Source organism: Ostrea edulis, chromosome 2, assembly GCF_947568905.1.
Source record: "Ostrea edulis chromosome 2, xbOstEdul1.1, whole genome shotgun sequence".
NCBI lineage: Eukaryota > Metazoa > Mollusca > Bivalvia > Ostreida > Ostreidae > Ostrea > Ostrea edulis.
This window is the reverse complement of record NC_079165.1, coordinates 78,023,045-78,043,000: the sequence shown is the minus strand read 5'-3', so window position 1 is coordinate 78,043,000 and position 19,956 is coordinate 78,023,045. Positions and strand designations below refer to the sequence as shown.

Here is a 19,956-nt window from a genome sequence, read left to right as displayed (position 1 = left end):
ACTGATTGCTCCATTTTCCTGATCAAGATAAAGAACTCACGGAGGTTGTGATCGGTCAACAGGAAATGATTGATCCTCCTAGGCACCTGATCCCTTCTCTGGTATATCCATTGGTCAGTGTTTGGTCGATTCTTAATTCTGTATTCTTTATAGGAATAATGAGATAGATCGCTGATCGTCATCTTCATATTTTCATTCATTTTATCTAGAACATACGTACATGTATACCATGGCATAGGAAGCTGAAATTTTCAAAAGTCTTTTGTAGAGGACTATTGAAAAATCATTCAAACAAAAAAAATGTTCAAGGGATAAAAGTCAAATCAGCTTTTTGTTGTTTTATTTCATGGAAAATTTTAGGACATTTACCTAAAAACAAAACGATTGAGATGAATAAGACAAAATATACAATTGTACATTTTTTAAAACTTCATACCGTTTACAACATACAATCATAATCATAAAAAAAAAGTTGAACTTTGATCTTACAAATTCTGAAAACATACTTTAACAGCTAAAATACAATAAAGTATAAACATTATAATTAAAAATATGTGGCATACACAAACATATTGTAGTAAAGTAAGACATTAATACACATGATTCTTTACATATAAGATACAGCTGATGCAGGCTGCAGAGATCTTCAATAAAATGAAAATGTACACTGTTCTGTTTGAACGATAACTTGCAGTGTATACTTAAAAGTAAATCAGGATTACTGGATAGTACTAAATAAATTACAATGTTGCAAAAATCAACTCAATCCAATGTGCATAAGAAAATCAACTAAGTCCAGTAGAAATCCAATTGAATCTTTTTAGAAAATTTAGGATATTAAATATTTACGATACTTAAATAATAATCATCCGAAAACGATAAAATACATAAGAAATATATAAGAATAGATTTGTACTACCACATTATTGCGTTGATTTCACACACATATTTTTGAAAGTTTAATATTAGTAATACAGTTCTCAGTTTACAAAATGAAAAAAGACACATCGTAAAAGAAATATTGACCATCTTCATTTGAGATGATTGGTTGGTTGGTTGTATAATGTTTAACGTCCCTCTTGAAAATCTTTCACTCATATGGATACGTGCAGGTGAAGGGCTGCAAAATTTAGGACTATGCTCGGCGCTTACGGTCTTTGAGCAGAGATGTATCTTTATCGTGCTACTCCTGCTGTGACACGGAACCTCGGTTTTTGCGATCCCATCCAAAGGACAGCCCCAATAAAGTCGCCTCTTATGACAAGCAAAGGGTATTGAGGATATACTCTAACCCGGATCCCCATTAGAATATGAAACCAATCCAGAAATACAATGTGCATGTCGTAAATGATTTTAGTTCTGTAAGCATACTTAAACACAAAATACAATGATTGTTCTCCTATTATGGTGGTTGATTTTTTCGCCGAAGAAAACAATATGAAGTACATTATATATAAAAGGAATTAGTGCGTCTATCCTTAAATGTATGACTTAATAAATGTACAGCTTAATAAATGAAGTAAATTAAACCAGAACCTACAAGTTTAGGCCATACATATCTTGTCGTTCCCAAGGATCATATCAACTGTATGTAAATACTTTTCAATGTCGACCAGAGCCACGTTTGGGAGCAGTATTCTCATTGGCGTTTTCATATTACTTCGTAATCTTATAATAATGATAAACGTACATACAGCGCCCTATCTAAACTCTAAAGCGCTTAACACAAGTACAACAATAACATACAGAAACAGAATTAAGAAAACTTAATTATCTATAAAAAGAGTCAGAGTCCTTTAATACAATTACTCAATAAAACCCTTAACGTATATTCATCTCATCTTTGCATTGAATTTGGCGCTCAAAATCCATTTTCGCAGTTCCTCTTTTGTTGTAAACTTCGCGAACCGAGTTTCTATTCCCCCCAATAAAACTATGTCCATTGCTCCTATCATACATTTAGGAATACTAGTATTCAATGTAACCATAAAAGAGTAAAATCCGCTATGAAGTGCATCTATAATGTTCCCAGGTCAAATAATCATTATATTAAAGATTTAAGAAAGGAGATGAAGCAGAACAAGTCACTAGCTACTAACGCTGTGATCAGTATGATTATCAGACAGATTCCTAGAACTCCCATGCCTGCAGAGGATGTTCTACTGTCTGGTGCCGACGTTTTCTTCCGTACTGTTGATGATAGGGAGGTTTTGTTAACGGTCAGTGTTCTCTTGATCTCGCTAATTTTCTGATTTAACGCTTCCGTTGTGATATTCCCTGAATTAGTTGAACAAATACAGTGACATTGGGAAGGATTGTCTGTGGTTGTGTTGTAAAACATCGGTGTATTTGCTGTGTGATTTGTAACTTTTTTCACCCCTGTAGTCGTCGTGTCGATAGTCGAGAATACTATTGGTGTGTTGGTAGTAGTGCTTTCGTACACACAGGGATATTGATCCGAGATGGTAGATGACTTAGTTGACACAATGTGATTGATAGAAACTGTAATAAGTTAAAAAAAATTCTAATTTGAAAGGCGAAGATAAGGAACAGTGATCAATCTCATAAATATACATTGTATGGAAAAGCACATACTGTAGAATCATTAGATTTCATGGAGGCTCAATTTTTGTGGATACCTGTGTCCCACGAATTTCAAACCTCAACGAAATGCACAATTCATACACATTTTCAATGTTTTGAAATCATATCCACGAATTTACATCCAAACGAAAAGGTAAAATATCCACAATTCATCAAAAAACTTTTATGAATTTTGAAGAAAAAAAAATTCCCGTTTTTTTTTTTTTTTTATCAAGTGCGCCTGATTTTATGATGTTTTACATTTTCTGGATCTTTGTACAAGAGGGGATACTAGTGGTATAGAAACTACATAATGCAAACTTATGAGGTAAAAAGGTAGTCGAATTTTTCAAGAGTATTATCTATCAAATTATACTATTCGGTAAAGAAATTTTTATTTGAAACACAAAAATAGCATATCATATATCTTGAATAAAATCTAAATTGGTAGACATGATAATAAAAATGTATATTGAGCAGCTTTACAAGGACTACTTCAGAAAAATTTCCCTTCTAACTATCATATTTGGATCATAAACATTCATAAAAACGAATGAAATGACTACTTACCAGGCGTTGTTTCCATGGCAACAGATTAAGAAAATATTTCATTTATGCGCCTTGTCACTTCATTTTAAAATTGTACAACTTTTGAAGGATGCATTGAACATTTTCATGAACAAAATGTGAGTCCAATCCAGAAATTATAAACTAGCTGTCTAACCCTGATTCATCGAAACAATTTTACCATCAATGGATCAAGCTGACAATCAGACCGATGAAGGTGAAATTTGAAGTTTATGAACTGATATTGAATAATATAATTGGACACAAAAACAAACATGATGAATACCTATGGTTGGTTGGTTGTACATGCATCCTCCACTCATATGGAGACGTCACCATTGCAGGTGAAGGGTTGTGAAATTTAGGCCTATGCTCGGCGCCTACAGCCTTTGAGCAGTGAGGAATCTTTATCGTGCCACGCCTGCTGTTACGCGGGACATCGGTTTTTAAAGTTTCATCTGAAGGACCGCCCATTTACATGTAGTAGCCTCTTACGACAAGCAATGGGTACTGAGGACCTATTCTAATACATGTGTATGTCTTTCTTAAAAATGAATTATTTAAGTCAATCAAGCTATTTTTAATTCAATATCGTAAGGACACCAATGAAATATCTATAATTTCAAATACCAGGTTTTCCACGGTCCCGTTTCGTCATAAATTCCGTGTTTCATTTGCCGGAAACTGTTTTACGTATTACATTTTTTAAAATAAATTTGCTCTTCTTATAAGGGACCTCCGTGGGCGAGTGGTTAGAGCATCGAGCTCAAAATCACACAGCCTCTCACCTCTGTCAGCGCTGGTTCGAATCCTGCTCGCGCCGGTAAGTGAGAAAGTTTCCCAGTTTACTTTCGGAAGGTCAGTGGTCTCTTCCCAGGTACATTGCATCTGGGTTCTCTCTTCCACCAATAAAAACTGGGCGCCACCAGATAACTGAAAAATTGTTGAGTGTGGCGGAAAACATCAATCAATCAACCAATCTTATCCATAGATTAATGTTTATTCACATGATTTGAAAGGTGACAGCAATGTTAATTAAAGCCCGGTCAGTGACGGATCTAGAGGGGGTGGGAATTAACGTAAAGTTAGTAAAAATGACAGTTAACAAATTAATTTTTATGTCGACAAGTTCTATGCCGTTAGGCAGATTAGGAATTCACTGATAAAACTCGAAAACCTTCTGTAACACTCACTTGTGCACCTGGAAGCCGTGACAACCCTCAAGAGAACTCTACCTGGCATCCCACATCTTGATTATGCACGTGTCCCACGCTTTCCGTTAGTACCGACATCAAACTTTGCACTTAATTCCAGTTCCAATCAATAAATGCCACCAATTTTCTCTCAACAGGACTTATCCCTAATTCATCCTTTTAAAACTGCATTCTTCAGTCCACAAGAAACCCGTTTGCTCAACAGTAAACAACAGTTCGTGAAGTCGCCATTAACGATTCATTTCTTTTTTTAAAGTTGTGTAATCACAAATCACAGCGCTAATCTCGAAATGACGTAGAATGTAGTCCAAGAATACTCGTTAATTCAACTCAAATCATATCATGTTTTATCATATATAGACTCAATGTTTTAAGATATTAAATGATAAGAATAAATTCATTATTTTTTGTTCGATGAAGGTATACCACAAAAATAAAGACGGAAAACATTTGCATTATACGCTAAGCGCAATGATGCAGTTTTCCGTCTTTGTTTTCGTGGTATACCTGCATACAACGAAAAAATAATAAATTAATTCTTTAAAGAGAAACATTTGTCAAGCAGATTTACACATACACCACTAAAGTCTTTACACTTGAAACACACTTTTCATTGTGACGTCATAATGTATGACGTACAATGAGGTACATTTCTGTACAGCAAGAGCTATCTCCCTGTTGTTGCAAACCTTACCTTAAAATGTGAAAAATAAATTCAAAGGATAAAGATGAAAGATGAAATCGTATGATTTTTTTAGCGTTGTCATTCACTTCAGCATACCATAACTACCTTTATTGTGGGTACGGAGGAGAACTGTGGAGTTGATAGAAGAGTTGACTAGGATAACCGTTTCCGGAATACTGGTCATCTGTGTACACTCAGCAACACAATATTCATCTTCCGGAAAATAAGTGGCAGCATAACAGTGAAAGACAGAAAACGAATTGATGGCACATTCTTCCTCCGATGATACATTCCAGCGCTTTCTTTTATATCCTTTCTCTACCACTTTCGACATGGGATAAACATCCACATCTACATCATCAAAAACATATGGTCCCTATTACTATGACTATCGTTATCTTAGTTTCTTCTCAATATTTGAAATTGCGTGTCATCACAATTCACATTTGTTACATGTACAAATATTATCAATTGTACAAACTGAAGTCCAGTGTAGTAATATGCGTTGGTGTGATAAGAAAACCTCATTGGTATGACCGTAAGCGTCATGTATAAAACAAAATTTGTGACACTTCACCTTAAGCTAGTGGTGTCCCTAAATGAATGGAAAAATTCAAACGAAGCGTAAAACAACATACAAAGTAAACATTAGATTTGAATGGAAAAAGTAAATATAACGGTGATATTGATATTGCAATTTTTATACGCCTGTCAAAGACGGGATATATAGCGTCGTCCGTCTGTATGTCCGGGCCTTGTAGGCAAAATTCAGAATGAACCGTACAAGCTCCAGGATCTTACAACTTGATGAGAGAGAAATGCTTGTAGTTTTTCAAGGTCAGATGTTAAAGGTCATGGTCGTAGTATCAGTTAAGAGGAACACCTTGTAGGCAGAATACAGACCGAACTATTGGGACTAGGATCTTACAATATGGTACATTTAATCCTTATAATGAGAGAAAGATGTCTATTATTTTTCAAAGTAAGAGTTTAAAGGTCAAGGTCGTGATATCGGTTTTAGGAGGACATTGTAGGAGGAATACAAACGGAACTCTTGGGTCTTGGATCTTACAACTTGGTAAATTTAATCCCAATGATGTCTATAATTTTTCATGGTCAGAAGTTAAAGGTCAAGGTCGCAGTATCAGTTAATAGGAAAACAATTTAGGCAGAATACATACCAAACTGTTGGGGCTAGGACTATCAAACTTGATATGCGTACTCTTCATGCCAAGTGGAGGACGTCTTTTGTTCTTCAAGATCAGAGGTCGAAGGTCAAGATCGTAGTATCACTTAGTAGGAAACCCTTGTAGGCAGGATGCAGACCAAACTGTTCGGGCTAGGACCGTCATATTTGGTACATATACACCGTGTCCCAAGGGGAGGCTACCTATTGTTTCTTAAGGTCTAAGGTCAAGGTCGCATTATCACCAAGTAGAAAAACCTTTTTTTCATTTTCCAGATTTTTTGTTATGAATATAGGTATTGCCCTGAAATTTGTCACAACCTCCCTCTTAAAGAAATGCATAGTCTGTTAACATTTCATCTTGATTGGTGCACTTTATGACTAAAAGTAGGTCAAATAATTTTCTGGATTCATAGATTCAGATATTGCACTGAAGGTCTATGAAAAGACGAGTGTTGTACCGTTTGCGGTACTCTTGTTTATAAAGTTGATAAGGACACATTCTTAAACCCTGCAAAGAATACAAATCGAGAGCAGGGTATATACAGACAGGTGTCAAAGAGGAGTAAGTATCACCTATTGACCAGTCACACTCGTCGTGAACTGTCTGTCTTGATCAAGTAAATGGAGTAGTCCATAGTCAAAATCAGTGAGTAAGGAACGGCCTAACAATTTGTATGAAACAGTAAGAAAATATTGACCTCATGACAAGTTGCATTTTAAATAAGTATATATTATTGGTACCGTATAAGTTTTACATTATATATTGCATTATAATGACCATAGAATTTGCGAAATATAGCGTAAAATCAGAAACCCCTGCAACATTAACTTATTTGTCAGTAGTCTGCCTTGGTTTAGAAATTGATCATACCCAAAACATGCTTTCGGGCATCAAATCAATTGTGAGATATAAACACCAGTGACAGGTGATAAAGGAAGACAGGTGATGTTGGAATATTGATGCATAAAAACGGGTTGTTGACGATGCAGAAGCTGAAGTTATTCCATTTGTCATAGTGTCATTTTTGTTGAAAGGTCGTGCGACTTGATACATTTAATTTTTGAAAAGTTTTGTGATATAAGATTTACTTAAAGTCTTCGTAATGTTCGAGAATTCACATTCGATTTACACGATTTCTCACATTCATTGTCTGGAAAGACGTGTCTAGTTTTTCCTTCACAGCAGTTCATATTCTAAGAGGACCAAAATGGGATCTGGTAGAGCATTTCCTGGATCCTACAATATATCTGTTTGTAAAAGAAACAGGGAAATTTTTGGACAAAAATTTGGTATCCAATAAAGGTAGGGTAACTCCAATTCCTTCCTCCATTGACTGGACTACTGAATGTGTTTAAAACTGGAACATGATTGTGAAGAATGAAAAGGTAAAGATAAAGAACAGAGATCAAACTCATAACTCTTATGAGGATTACAAAATTAAAACTCGGGCAAACACAAACCCCTGGACATACAAGAGGAGATGGAATTAGGTACTTAAGAGGTGTAAGCATACCATGTCAAATCTCATCATTTGAAAGCGAACTTTTAATATATAAGTTGGAATACCAAACACATTCTTGTATTGTTCACATTATTTCATCACTTCTGGTTTACTAAATACAGGATAGGTGTTAATTTTTGTTTTGCTTTGATATTTTTCTAACATTCGTTATCCATTCTGACAAAGTATTCCGTTCATCTTTAGTTCATTATCTGGCATTTTCTTCGACAGCGTTCATTATAAAGATGAAATTTATCATTGATTGAGAGATTGGAACGCCATGCATTTTGAGTCATAAAAAGTAGTGATTCCAGGTCTTTAATTACCCTCTAAATACGTAATCAGTAATGACTCGTCCAACTGGAAATGATTGGAAAAAGGCCAAGAACACACTGGAAATTTTTATAGAAGTTGGTGCATACCTAGAGTGTTCAAATTTGCAATTAGATGTATACACGTGCAAACATATAGCAACACCTTTCTTTTCTCTTAGCCTAAGTGTGATGGTTAATTACACACTATAAGACGAATAACAGATTTCATGTTTGACGTCTTCTTTCTAGTGATGTCACTTGATCTCAGAAAATGTAAAAACGCCATCCGTAAATGTATTCACAGCCCAACACCATGACTTATCTGCCACCAAACGGATTCGTCTCTACAATAGTTCGCTTTGCATATGCAGTGCTGGGTTGCCGCCATACATGCATTCGTCCATCTGCAATATATAGCAAACAACTACTTTCGTCCGACCAATGGACTTTCCTTCCAAGGGTTAGCTATAGGGTTCAAAGTTAGCGAGCTTGACACCATTACATACGTGCTGCTTCGTGGTTGCGTGTAAATAAAGGTTTCTGTATGATGATTCTTGCTCGATAGCCAAATGACTGGAGTCAATTATGCAATTTTCCCGTTGAAAGCAGACAATATGACAACAATTTCCCTTTCAGACGGAAATATTCCACAAAACCTTTCGTCTAACCATCCTTCTGATGGCATTGTCCTCCTAAACATATGTTTTACGAGGTCTTCTAGATCTTGTACGATCTTTGATATCATTTATTAACTGGTACTTTTTGAAAACTCTACAATTAGTTGACAGGTGATGACCCACATGATGATCAAATTGTCTCAATGACATACTAGCTTCTTTTATTCCAATGATATGCCAAAGAATTGTATTTGAAACTTGCGGAGGATCCATCATGTTGATGTTCTATGAAAGTAAACATAATATGTCAAACTGTTCAAGTCAGATAAAGAGCTAAAGCAATGTGTAAAAACTCACAATTATGTTGGAAGAGTGCAATGGTCGCATGGGTGATTATCGGCCAACATAGTGGACAATAGACAATTGAAAGTGAGTATATGGTAAAGAAATATGTTACTGAATTCAAATTTATTGCTGTTTTCAACAATTTCATTAAGGAGTATATTTGTTATTGCAATCCTTTTTTCTATGTGTACATATTTTTATTAAATACAGGATGTAGACATGCACTTAAAATTTGATGGAATACAAGACTAACAATAATATCACAAAGGATGTAGTTTATATCAAAAGTGTATATTCATTTGCTGGTAGATATCAAATTAAAGGCACGAAGGCGTGATTCGGAAGCATTTCCAATCTCAACCCGTGGTAGATTTTCTTTGATCTTTATTTATACGTCTTGTCAATATTTCGAATGAAAAGACGACGATTGTATCAATTTAAATATACAGACGGAAAAGTAAAATAAAATATGGGATGAACAGAACACGCGGAGAGGAAAGGAAGAACACCTTTGTAACATTTCGTATTTCTACATTTTCTTTTGACGGGAAGGATTGACCTGATATTAGTTTGTTTCACATCAATCTTGATGTTCTCCTTACCTTTTGGTATTCGTCCTTTAGGAACCAGACACGCGAATCCCAACAGCTGTGCATCACATGAATCAGCATAAATCATGTTGTCTGTGTCAGCGTGGGAGCTCACGGACATGTTCAGGATGGCACACTGTCTTTCAGAGTGATTATGTCCGGAAATTGTGAAGTTTCGTTCTATACATTTAGTGCTTCTGACCGTGTACCATATTTCACTGTTCTTGTCTTTTGTCATACCCAACCAAATATCATGGTTAGTTGGCCTTTGAAATGGAAAAGTGTTTATCACTGACATCTACTGCATATCAAGTTTGGAAATTTCTTGAAGTATGGATTAACATTCTTACCGACACACGATAATTCCCAATTATCGTGAATCGTCAACAAACTGTGTTGATGTGATTTGAATAAAAGTAGACATAAAAACGGGTTGTGTAATTTCATAAAGACTTGTTATAAGCATAATTTTTGTACTATATTGAATTATTATTGATCCAAAATTAATATTTCAGCCTCTAGATCGTTTTTAGTACTTTAATCTGCTATGGGTAATTAGTAGCACCTTTGTGTAATGGTTGTGATAAGTGAAGACGGTTCCACAATTTCAGTCAATCGGAGTTATTACCGGCTTCAATGTATGAATTGGGGTAAGCAATTCAGCTTAAAAATAATATCAAATGTTGCAAATTATATGTAATTGCAATTTTGTTCAGTGCTACAGTGCAGGAACCCAGGTAAAATTCGTGTAAAAAAGATAGTAGGCATTTTTCTGAGTTCTTTTCTGCATATCTTGGGAATTATATGGAATTTCGGGATGGACTTTTGTTGTAATGAAAGGTGAAGATAGCGAACAGTGATCAATCTCATAACTCCCACAAGCAATACAAAATAGATAGTTGGGCAAACACGGACCCCTGGACACTCCAGAGGTGGGATCAGGTGCCTGTCGACCGGTCACACCCGGTAGATAGATTAAGTATGTTTGTAAAGTAGACTTTTATGTCATTTTCTTGATTGTTGTTTATCGGTAAACTTGGATACCTTTTCTTTAGAGTTATTAGCCTTTACTCTTCAATAGTAGATTTTAACCCAAGAGATATAATTTAGGGTTGTCAAATTGATCAAAAATTAGTAACCGGTTAATCGGTTGTCTTTCCGATCGAGTACTCGGTCGTCATTCAAGAGAACATTCAAAATCTTAAACATAGTTGATACTACTTAATAAAACAGACTATATCCATCATCCTGCTGTTTATGGATATGTTTTAACTTTTCAGCTATATTTTCTCCCGTATGTCTCTCCGGCATCTCGCGAGTGACAAGTACATTTGATGTTAGCTTCCAGTCATGGTCAATGTGGTATTCAGTTACTGTCATGTAACTTTTTGTTGCATGTGATGTCCATGTATCTGTTGTTAGGGAGACAGTATCAACTTTATCAAGTTCCGATTGCAAAGTAGCCTTCCGTTCGTCGTAGGTCTTTTCAATTCTTGCCTTAATCGTGTTTCTGGATGGTATTTTATAGCTAGGCAACACGGTCGACATTAGCCTCTGAAATCCCTTCCCTTCGACTATTCGCAGCGGCATATAATCCAGAACAACCATGTCAACAATTGCCTGTGTTATGTCTTCCGATTGTTTACCTGATATATTTCTTGTACGCGGAGAATTTAGAAAATTAACCACAGACGGTTGTTTCTCTGGAGTTCCTTCAATATCACCATGTTTTATGCGCAAATGATTCAGCGTATTTGTTGTACCTTCCGTGAACGTTAATTCAACCTCGCAGAGTTGACATTTTATAGATTTTGAATCGCCAGTCCGTTTAAAGTATTTCCATACTTTAGAGGACGGAGGCATTTTTGCTACTAACAATTGTACGAGTCCACGCTTTTTTTATTATTGAATTAATTTGAACTGTATTTAAGTTGAATTCAAATGATGGTATGCCCCTGGCTATAAACAAAGCGATGTACTGCCACCGACAGAGGTGCTAATAACTATAATTGTTGTCAAAACAGGACAGGCCTTTAATTCAGGCTACATGTATACATTGTAGGTAATTGAGAGAACGGTACTTGAGATAACGTACGATGATCTGCGAAAATATAATGAGTGAAACAAAACAAAAAATACAAGAAAAAAACTTCTTTTTTTTCAAGTACTCGGTTACTGATTTTGGTAATCGATACTCGGACCTTCCGACGAGTACTCGAGTAACCGGTTACTCGTTGACAACCCTAAATTATAATTGCATGTAATCAAAACTGTATGCTATCTTCAAGGATCGCAAATCTTAGTTTTCGCAAAACATTTATATGCGCGGGTACACTAAGGCAGGTTATGAAAATCTTGCTGGAATAAAATCCGCGAATCAATGTGACGTCATAATTGAAATATGTGTAACTACATGTATTTTACAGAGAATACATTTATATATATATATTTAAATCCGATTTTATCTTCATCAAGTTTTATTTATGCATAAAATAAACCATGCAGCTACTATGATCTTAAGAAATGCTAAATGTCAAATTGCTGTCGTGTGATCAACATGAAAGTAAATTGATGACGTCATAACTACACATTGAATGATGATGGCACATAACTGTACCATATACAATAATATCGACTACTTGCGGAGCATTTGAAATATATGCCATGAGATATATGGAATATATATGTAAAACACTGAAAATGTATTGATATCATGAAGGTACCGGTATTTTGAATTCATTCATTAACAATCTTTTTAACGGAAAAAACATTCAATTTAACAAAATCTATTCAATTTTCCTCAGTCACACACTGAAATAAAGCTGCAAAAATAACGTATTACGTCTCATACTTTTAAAACCTTTTCATAAACCGTGTGAAATGTCATAAACTAATGCACAATACATGTCAATTACTGCTAGAATCGTCTGTTATGAAAACTTTCAAAGAAAACTGTAGAACATCAACGTAAAACCTAGGCTATATGGTTTCGTGTTTAGATGTTTAAAAATCATTTCCTACTGAAAGCGGTAGGATTCTAGCAGCACTTTTGATAAACTATGAGTGTTTTACCGTCATCATCTCCAGATAGGTCAATGCTTAAATCATAAAGTAGTGTTGTACTTTTCAATTTTCTATTAAGGTACATTCGTGATCTATTTATAATAGCCATGTAATGACGTCATACGGAAGCGCATGTATGCCATGATGTTATGATACAAAATGTTCTAATGTAAACATTCAAAATAGTATTTAATAGTTAGTAGCTCCCTCCCTCTGTGTAGGACAGATTCTAAACATTGTGCAGTTTAAATGGACTATGATCGACCTTTAAGCTAACATGCCCGTGTGCTCTTATTGCTGGGTTTTTTCTTCATGAAATAGCAATAAAAGTTATCAAAATTAACTGTGAACATTTACCACAAAATGAAATGCCGGTACAGTATTGCGTAATTAAATATATTGTGAACACATTTCTTATTTTACCAGCCAGCTCTTCCCGCCTTTGTCTTTATATACCAGTTCACACTATTCCATTTGTAAAACTGTAGAACACCATTAACAGATCTACAAACGTCTCTCGCCTCCAACCAAGTCTTCAGCTCCGAAAACACGATGTAATGTTGTAACCACTGTAAACCCATGTAGGCTAAAACAAATTTGCAAAGTTCCTTTGACAAATGTTCTCTTTTTAGGTTATTTCACTTGAATTTCTACTTTGCATGACCCTTTGATGACAAAAGTAATTATTTTTCTAGTGCATGTATTATAAAGAATATACTGTACAAATGCATCTTCAAAATCACAACATATCTTAGTTTACCAGAGGGTCCATTTAAAGTATCTAATCCATAAAAGCATAAATTTTCACAAAAAGTACAAATTCTGATAATAAGTAGCTCTTCTAATATCAAAACAAAAAGTGTAATTTTCACTGTATAGAAATATGCCTAGGTATATCAATAGTGATTTCATCTTTTCTAGGAGGTATCTCGTTTTGTTGAAATTTAGGGGAAATGGGATAGCTTCATACTTCAACCGTGATCCATCTCATAACTCCTATAAAGAATACAAAATGGAGAGTTGGGCAAACATGGACCTCTGGGTATACCAGAGGTGGGATCAGGTGCCTAGGAGGAGTAAGTATTCCTTATCGACCGGCCACACCCGCCGTGAGCCCCACATCCCGATAAGGCAAAAGGAGCAATCCGCAGTCAAATTCAATGTGCTAAGAACGGTTCAACAATCGGTATTAAACACGCCAGACAACACCCGACCCTATGATACATGTAGGCTGCACTGGCAAACACTGAGATACACAAACATCATATGCAGGCGACAATGGAATATTGCCACATAAACATGGGAAGCCGACAAATGAAGAAGCTGAAAACAGCCCGCTTGTCATTAAGCTGAGTTGTTAGCTTGCCGTTAATATTCATTTACAACAAAATATTTTAAATACGAAGCAGATGTGGAAGACTCTGTGGTGTCTTTAGGTAGGGTTAGAGTTGCAGTTGGGGCTACATCTAGGATTTGGGTTGCAGTTAGATTTAGAGCTAGATGTTAGGGTTGAAATTAGGGTTACAGGGATATAACGAATCGACGTATGAATGAAAATAATTGTTTTTCACAGATAAAACGTTGTCGATGTTTCTAAATGTTGAGTTGAAGGCCACAGCCATTGATTTTTTCTTCTTCTAATGTTGAAGCCTGTGAACAAATTCTGCTTCATAAGAATATAAAAACAGGTTTGTTAACAAAGGAGCACAAAAAAATCGCGCCCATGGGAATTCCAACAGACTTTCAGAAGACCCGATCACCAAATACCACGAAAACATTGTCAATGAAAAACTCCAGTATACTTTTTATTTCAATTTCAGAGTACCTGCACGTGGAATCAGGGCAACCCCCTGGACTACTGACCAGTAGACACGAATACTTCCTCTATTCACCTCTGCCGAAGAAGCAACTGTTGACGATTTCAAAAAGTGAAGTCTATAATTAATCGTTGTAATATGATCACCATGTTTTTTTTAATTATTTCTCTATTGGCTTTACATGTTAGAAATGTGTTTTCTTCATAGGAAATAATGTTGACGACTATTTGTTATATTTCTGAACCATTTTGAAAATGCTTTTTGTTTAATTATTGGTACTTAACATGTTGATAATCTTTCATTTAATACCAAATTTTGGATTACCCATCTTTCAATTCTTGAAAAAAAAAACATTGAGGTGCTGTAGGATTTTAATTTAATACCATGAGTATTTTGAATTTCACTAATCAAATTATCATTACTAGACATTCAATATGATGGTGCCTCGTTATTTTGTTTGTTTAGTAATGAAGTTCAGAAGTAGTAATTTTGCTTCGTTCATTGTGTTATTTATCCATGCCATCATTCATTCCTTATTCCGAAGAAGGGACAGGTTGAATAAAAATCTGGCAAGATTTTTTATGTCGTTGGTCATTTTTGTGTTTTATATAGTTAATAATCGCACCTGTTTCATAGATCCGACACTGTTCTACATAGCTATATATATATATATATATTCCTATTATTAAGATTAGCCATAATCTGGGGTACATTTTTCACATCCTTTAATTGCATATTTGGTATATTGTCTAAACCATGTATGCTGTATATGGAGCCTGAAAATGCTATGATTTGAAAATAAAGCTGTTTCATTTCTTGCATTTTGTTCCTAATTACAGTTTTTAGATCATGTGAATATCGAAAAACTAAGAATTCTCAAGGCTTTACTTAGTGTGAGAAAATTTTAAAGCCGTTAAATTTTAAGGGAAGTCCAGAGATACTATTTTAATCTGTCAAGCAGATATGACGTTCCGTTCTCTACACAAAATCACGGGGAAACACGGGGGAAATTAATTCCCTTCTATTTTCTTCGTCCGTTTGCATACCCATGATGGTCTGCCCCCCCCCCCCCCCCCCCCCTTACGCACAAGAGGGACTGTTGACCTTTAATCATTGCCTTGTTATATCAGTAAATGAAAGGTGAAGATAACGAACAATGATCAATCTCACAACTCCCACAAACAATACAAAATAGAAAGGTGAATATAACGAACAGTGATCAATCTCACAACTCCCACAAGCAATACAAAATAGAAAGTTGGGCAAACGCGGACCCCTGGATATACCAGAGCTTGGATCAGGTGCCTAGGAGGAGTAAACATCCCCTGTCCACTGGTCACACCCGCCGGGAACCCAATATCTTGATCAAGTAAACGGAGTCACCCGTAGTCAAAAGCAGGTCCCATGAACGGCCTAACAATCGGTATGAAATACTTCAGACAGCATTTGACCCAATGATAGGTTATATGGGAAAACAAAATCAATAAGATATTTGTGGAAAAAGTAATAAAAAAAATAATCGGAGTTTACAGTGAAACAGAATACACAGGTATCAGATTGAAATGGTTTAACTGTATATAGATAACTTGCCAAATAACATATGACAGATCAGTCGGACACAAAATGTTTGTTGATACTTGTAAGAAATCTGAGAAGTATTCGTATCTTACCTGGCTTTGATAATGTGCCGTTTTCATTGGATGTTAATCCTAGAACACGAGGAATAAGATTATCCTTTTGAATGTAGAATTTTGATTTGCATTTATAATCATACCTATATACACAAACATTAAAGCAATACATTAGAAATAAAACATCATGTTGCTGTGGGAAGAATATGTTTATGAATATCATATAGGATAGATTCAAGAATGTTACTTTCAGGGCGTTTAGTACATGTGTATATTGCAAATGTATATGTATATATTTTTTGTATTAGAAAAGGAATGTGATTTAGAAAAATATACTAACCATTACGAAGACTGGGTAAAACAACTATAATAGGCAGAAACATCTCGGTGATGATCGTTATCGACATGGTGATTTTATCTATCTGAAAGAGTATAAATTTATATATATATATATATATATATATACATGTGTGTGTATATATATATATATATATATATATATATATATATATATATATATATATATATATATATTATCAATTATATTACCAATAAAGATTATAAACCTTGTCAAAATACAAAGTATGAGAGGAATATCAAAATCACGTATTAGACATATCAAAACAAAGTGTACCATCTATCCGTGTTTAGTAAACCGGAAGTGATGAAAGAATTAGAAAGGCTACTTGAGGGTAATGTTTTAGTTTCAGCTGACAAAGCTTGTAACATCATTGTCTTTGTTTGTAAGGCTCATTATTACAACTGCATTTTAAACGAACTTTGCTTTAATTCCACTTTTAGTAATCGTACTTTTACTTCAGACACATTTAATATCCCAGTCAATGGGAAGGATGAATATTAGTTACTGTACCTATACTGGATTCCTAAACTTGACAAAAACCCTTACAAAGGTCATTCACTGCTGGATACGGTAAATGTTTTACCAGGGTATGGTAACTCAAATATATAGTCCCATTGACTGGCATACCAAAATGTATGGTACTCATATCTGATATCACAACGGCCGAAAGTCCAAAACATTCACATTACAAAATATGCATTGCATCGATAGTTCCTGTGCTAATGATGACTGTTGAGGAGGAGGAAATCGTTAGCAGTCCGCTTTTAATGGAAGCTTTATACAAGTTATATAATGCACTGTTTAAATGTCTGTGTGGGACTGTTGGAAACCTGTAGTTGTTTGTATATTACGGTAGATGATATTCCCCAGGTACAGATTCATTTATAATGAAACACGCCATTCAAGTACATTGTATAATTGAGAGAATTGTTATTCTATCACCAGGGTTACGGATAGTGTAGTTGAAAGTATCTAGGACGCGGATGCAGGTGGCAAATTAGAAGCAGCTACATCAAATGTGTGACTACTACGCAGTTTTGGACAAAGTTTTTAAAAATTTATGTATGATCTTTTTAAAAAATGTTAAACGTGAAGGTGGTCCGTGGTAAAGACAAATAAATAACAATGTAGCAGCGAACCTACAAGTGTTTACTTACATTAGAACAGGTAGATGATAGAGTAACTGTAAAATGCGAAACGAAATTGAATCGAAACGAAACGAAATCTGCCGAAACGAAACAGAATGTAGAACAGAATTGTGTAATCATGACAATTTAAAATGGAATTTCAGATCCCTGTGAAAGTTACCACCTATAAATGAAATTATCTTCCCTGTTGATATGGTCTTTCAGGTTGACTGATACATTTTCAATCGGTTAGCATCAAGCATTGTTTGAAAAAGCTGGTGTCTGATCAAGTTAAAAGCAGGGAGACGTTTAACCTCTTCTTTCATGTCTAACTGCTGAGGTGCGAGTACTTTCAATAATGTAAAAAATAAAATAACTATAGTATATTATATTATATGAATACATTTCGGTAATATATATATATGCATGTATTATTAAAAAATATTATTGATATGCAATAAGTTTAACGATAACTCTATGTACAATGTATTTGGGGTGTTGCCAAACGGGGAATTGAAAACGGAAAGGAAAACAGAAAATATTGTATGCATTAATATCAGGAGGATGTCAGAATTTTGTAAAATCAAAAGGCTTATGAACAAGGGAAGTAAAAATTACAAAGAGAACGGAAAACATAATCAAAATTCACAATATCCACATGCATACATATATTTGTCTTTAGAGCAAAAAATACTGAAACATGTATTTATGTTCAAAGGCGGATCCAACGCCAGCAACACCACCCTCGTTTAGTGTGTTTCCCCAGACCTCCGACCGTTGAGACTGTAACTGCCCCTCCCTTCTGAAATTTCTGGATCCGAAACTGATTGCACATAGTATCTATAATTTAATCAATTTTGGATATGTAATTTGTGCTTACTCACCCCCCCCCCCTTTCCAACTTTTAAAACTTTGTATCAGTCAACCCGAAAGCCTACATCAAAGGGGAGGCGAATTATATTGCTATGTGGTAACTTTCACAGGGGCCTGAGATACCATATTTGATTATTAGAATTAAAAGAGTTCGGTTACACAATCTGTTTCTTTTCGTTTCGCTGGGTTTCGTTTCGGTAGATTTCGTTTCGTTTTGATTTCGTTTCGCATTTTACAGTTACCCGTAGATAACAATGTAGCGGTGAATCTACAACTGATTCTCATTATTTGATATTCTTGATTAGATAAAATAAACTATCACAAAATTTCTCAAATTTCAAATCTATTTGGGTTTTTTATACATGTATTTAAGAAATTTCATTTTTGACAATACATAAGTGTATAAATTAAAACATAGGCCGTGGTGAAGTGTTGCGGTTCATACGCTCACGGGTTTTTTTCCCAAGAAAATTATTTCTTATATTTATGATAAAGGGAAGATAACGAACAGTGATCAACCTCATAACTCCTGTAAGGAAAACTAAATAGAGAGTTGGGCAAACACGGACTCATTTTAGGCTTTACTTTCTGTCGAAAATCTTAGTTTTTGAAACAAATGCAGTACTTTTATCAAATAGTTATGTACTAGTATTCATGATCACATTGTGTCACAGGAAATTATATCTTTGGATTCCAATTTAAGAGTAAAGGTATACAATTCTAATGATAGGGTATCGCGGATGAAAAACTAATAAACCAATTTGTAAAGGTCTCAATTCTGTATTCTGATAGATTTATACATTAATCGATCTACATTACTACCTAAAGTCCGTATACTTGTCGAGATATGCAGCAATCAATTCCGATTTTTTTTTTAATTATTCTTTTTACTAGAAATTAGCCCTGACACTGTACTACTCAACAGAATGTTTGTAAATTGCAACAAGCATGCTAGCTACAGTACATATTACGTAGAACGTTAAATATCATCTTAAGTTGAATTTCTTACCCCAATTCATAAATTAAGGCCCGTATCATTCCAAGTTCATGAAAAGTGTCAATACTTTCACATATCACGGCCATTGGGACGGATGTCACTAATCAACCAAATGGATTTCATCTTTACAAAATGTTAAGCACCTGTATTATTGCAGTTTGGATGAAAACAGGCATAATAATTGCTATGTATCTTTATAAAGACCTGTCATTTGCATGAATTATTTACTCTATTGAATTATCATTAATTGAGTCCTTAAATCGTTTGGGGTCCTTGTTTCCATTTTGGATAAATAAAGAAACCGGCATTGTTTTGAATTGATTTCTGAATATCTTGGGAAGTATACGGACTTTCGGAATGAACTTTGTTAGTGATGAAAATTGATTATGCATGAATAAACATATATTAGAATGTAGAGGTTTAAATCTTGCAGTTTAATAAATCTTATAAGCGAACTTATGTACCCTATATTTAGAGTTAT

At 34.8% G+C, this 19,956-nt stretch overlaps 1 protein-coding gene across 1 annotated transcript; it reads right to left on the bottom strand.

The window, feature by feature from the left end:
- Positions 1-347: 347 nt before the first annotated feature.
- LOC125680071 (uncharacterized) lies at positions 348-17,186 on the bottom strand. Its single transcript, XM_048919513.2, has 7 exons — positions 16,989-17,186; positions 16,458-16,539; positions 16,157-16,195; positions 13,093-13,255; positions 9,619-9,872; positions 5,155-5,400; positions 348-2,502 (listed from the first exon to the last, which is right to left on the bottom strand). Exons 2-7 carry the CDS (start codon positions 16,522-16,524, stop codon positions 2,045-2,047), a joined length of 1,227 nt encoding a protein of 408 aa, XP_048775470.2. The 5' UTR covers positions 16,525-16,539; positions 16,989-17,186; the 3' UTR covers positions 348-2,044.
- Positions 17,187-19,956: the final 2,770 nt, after the last annotated feature.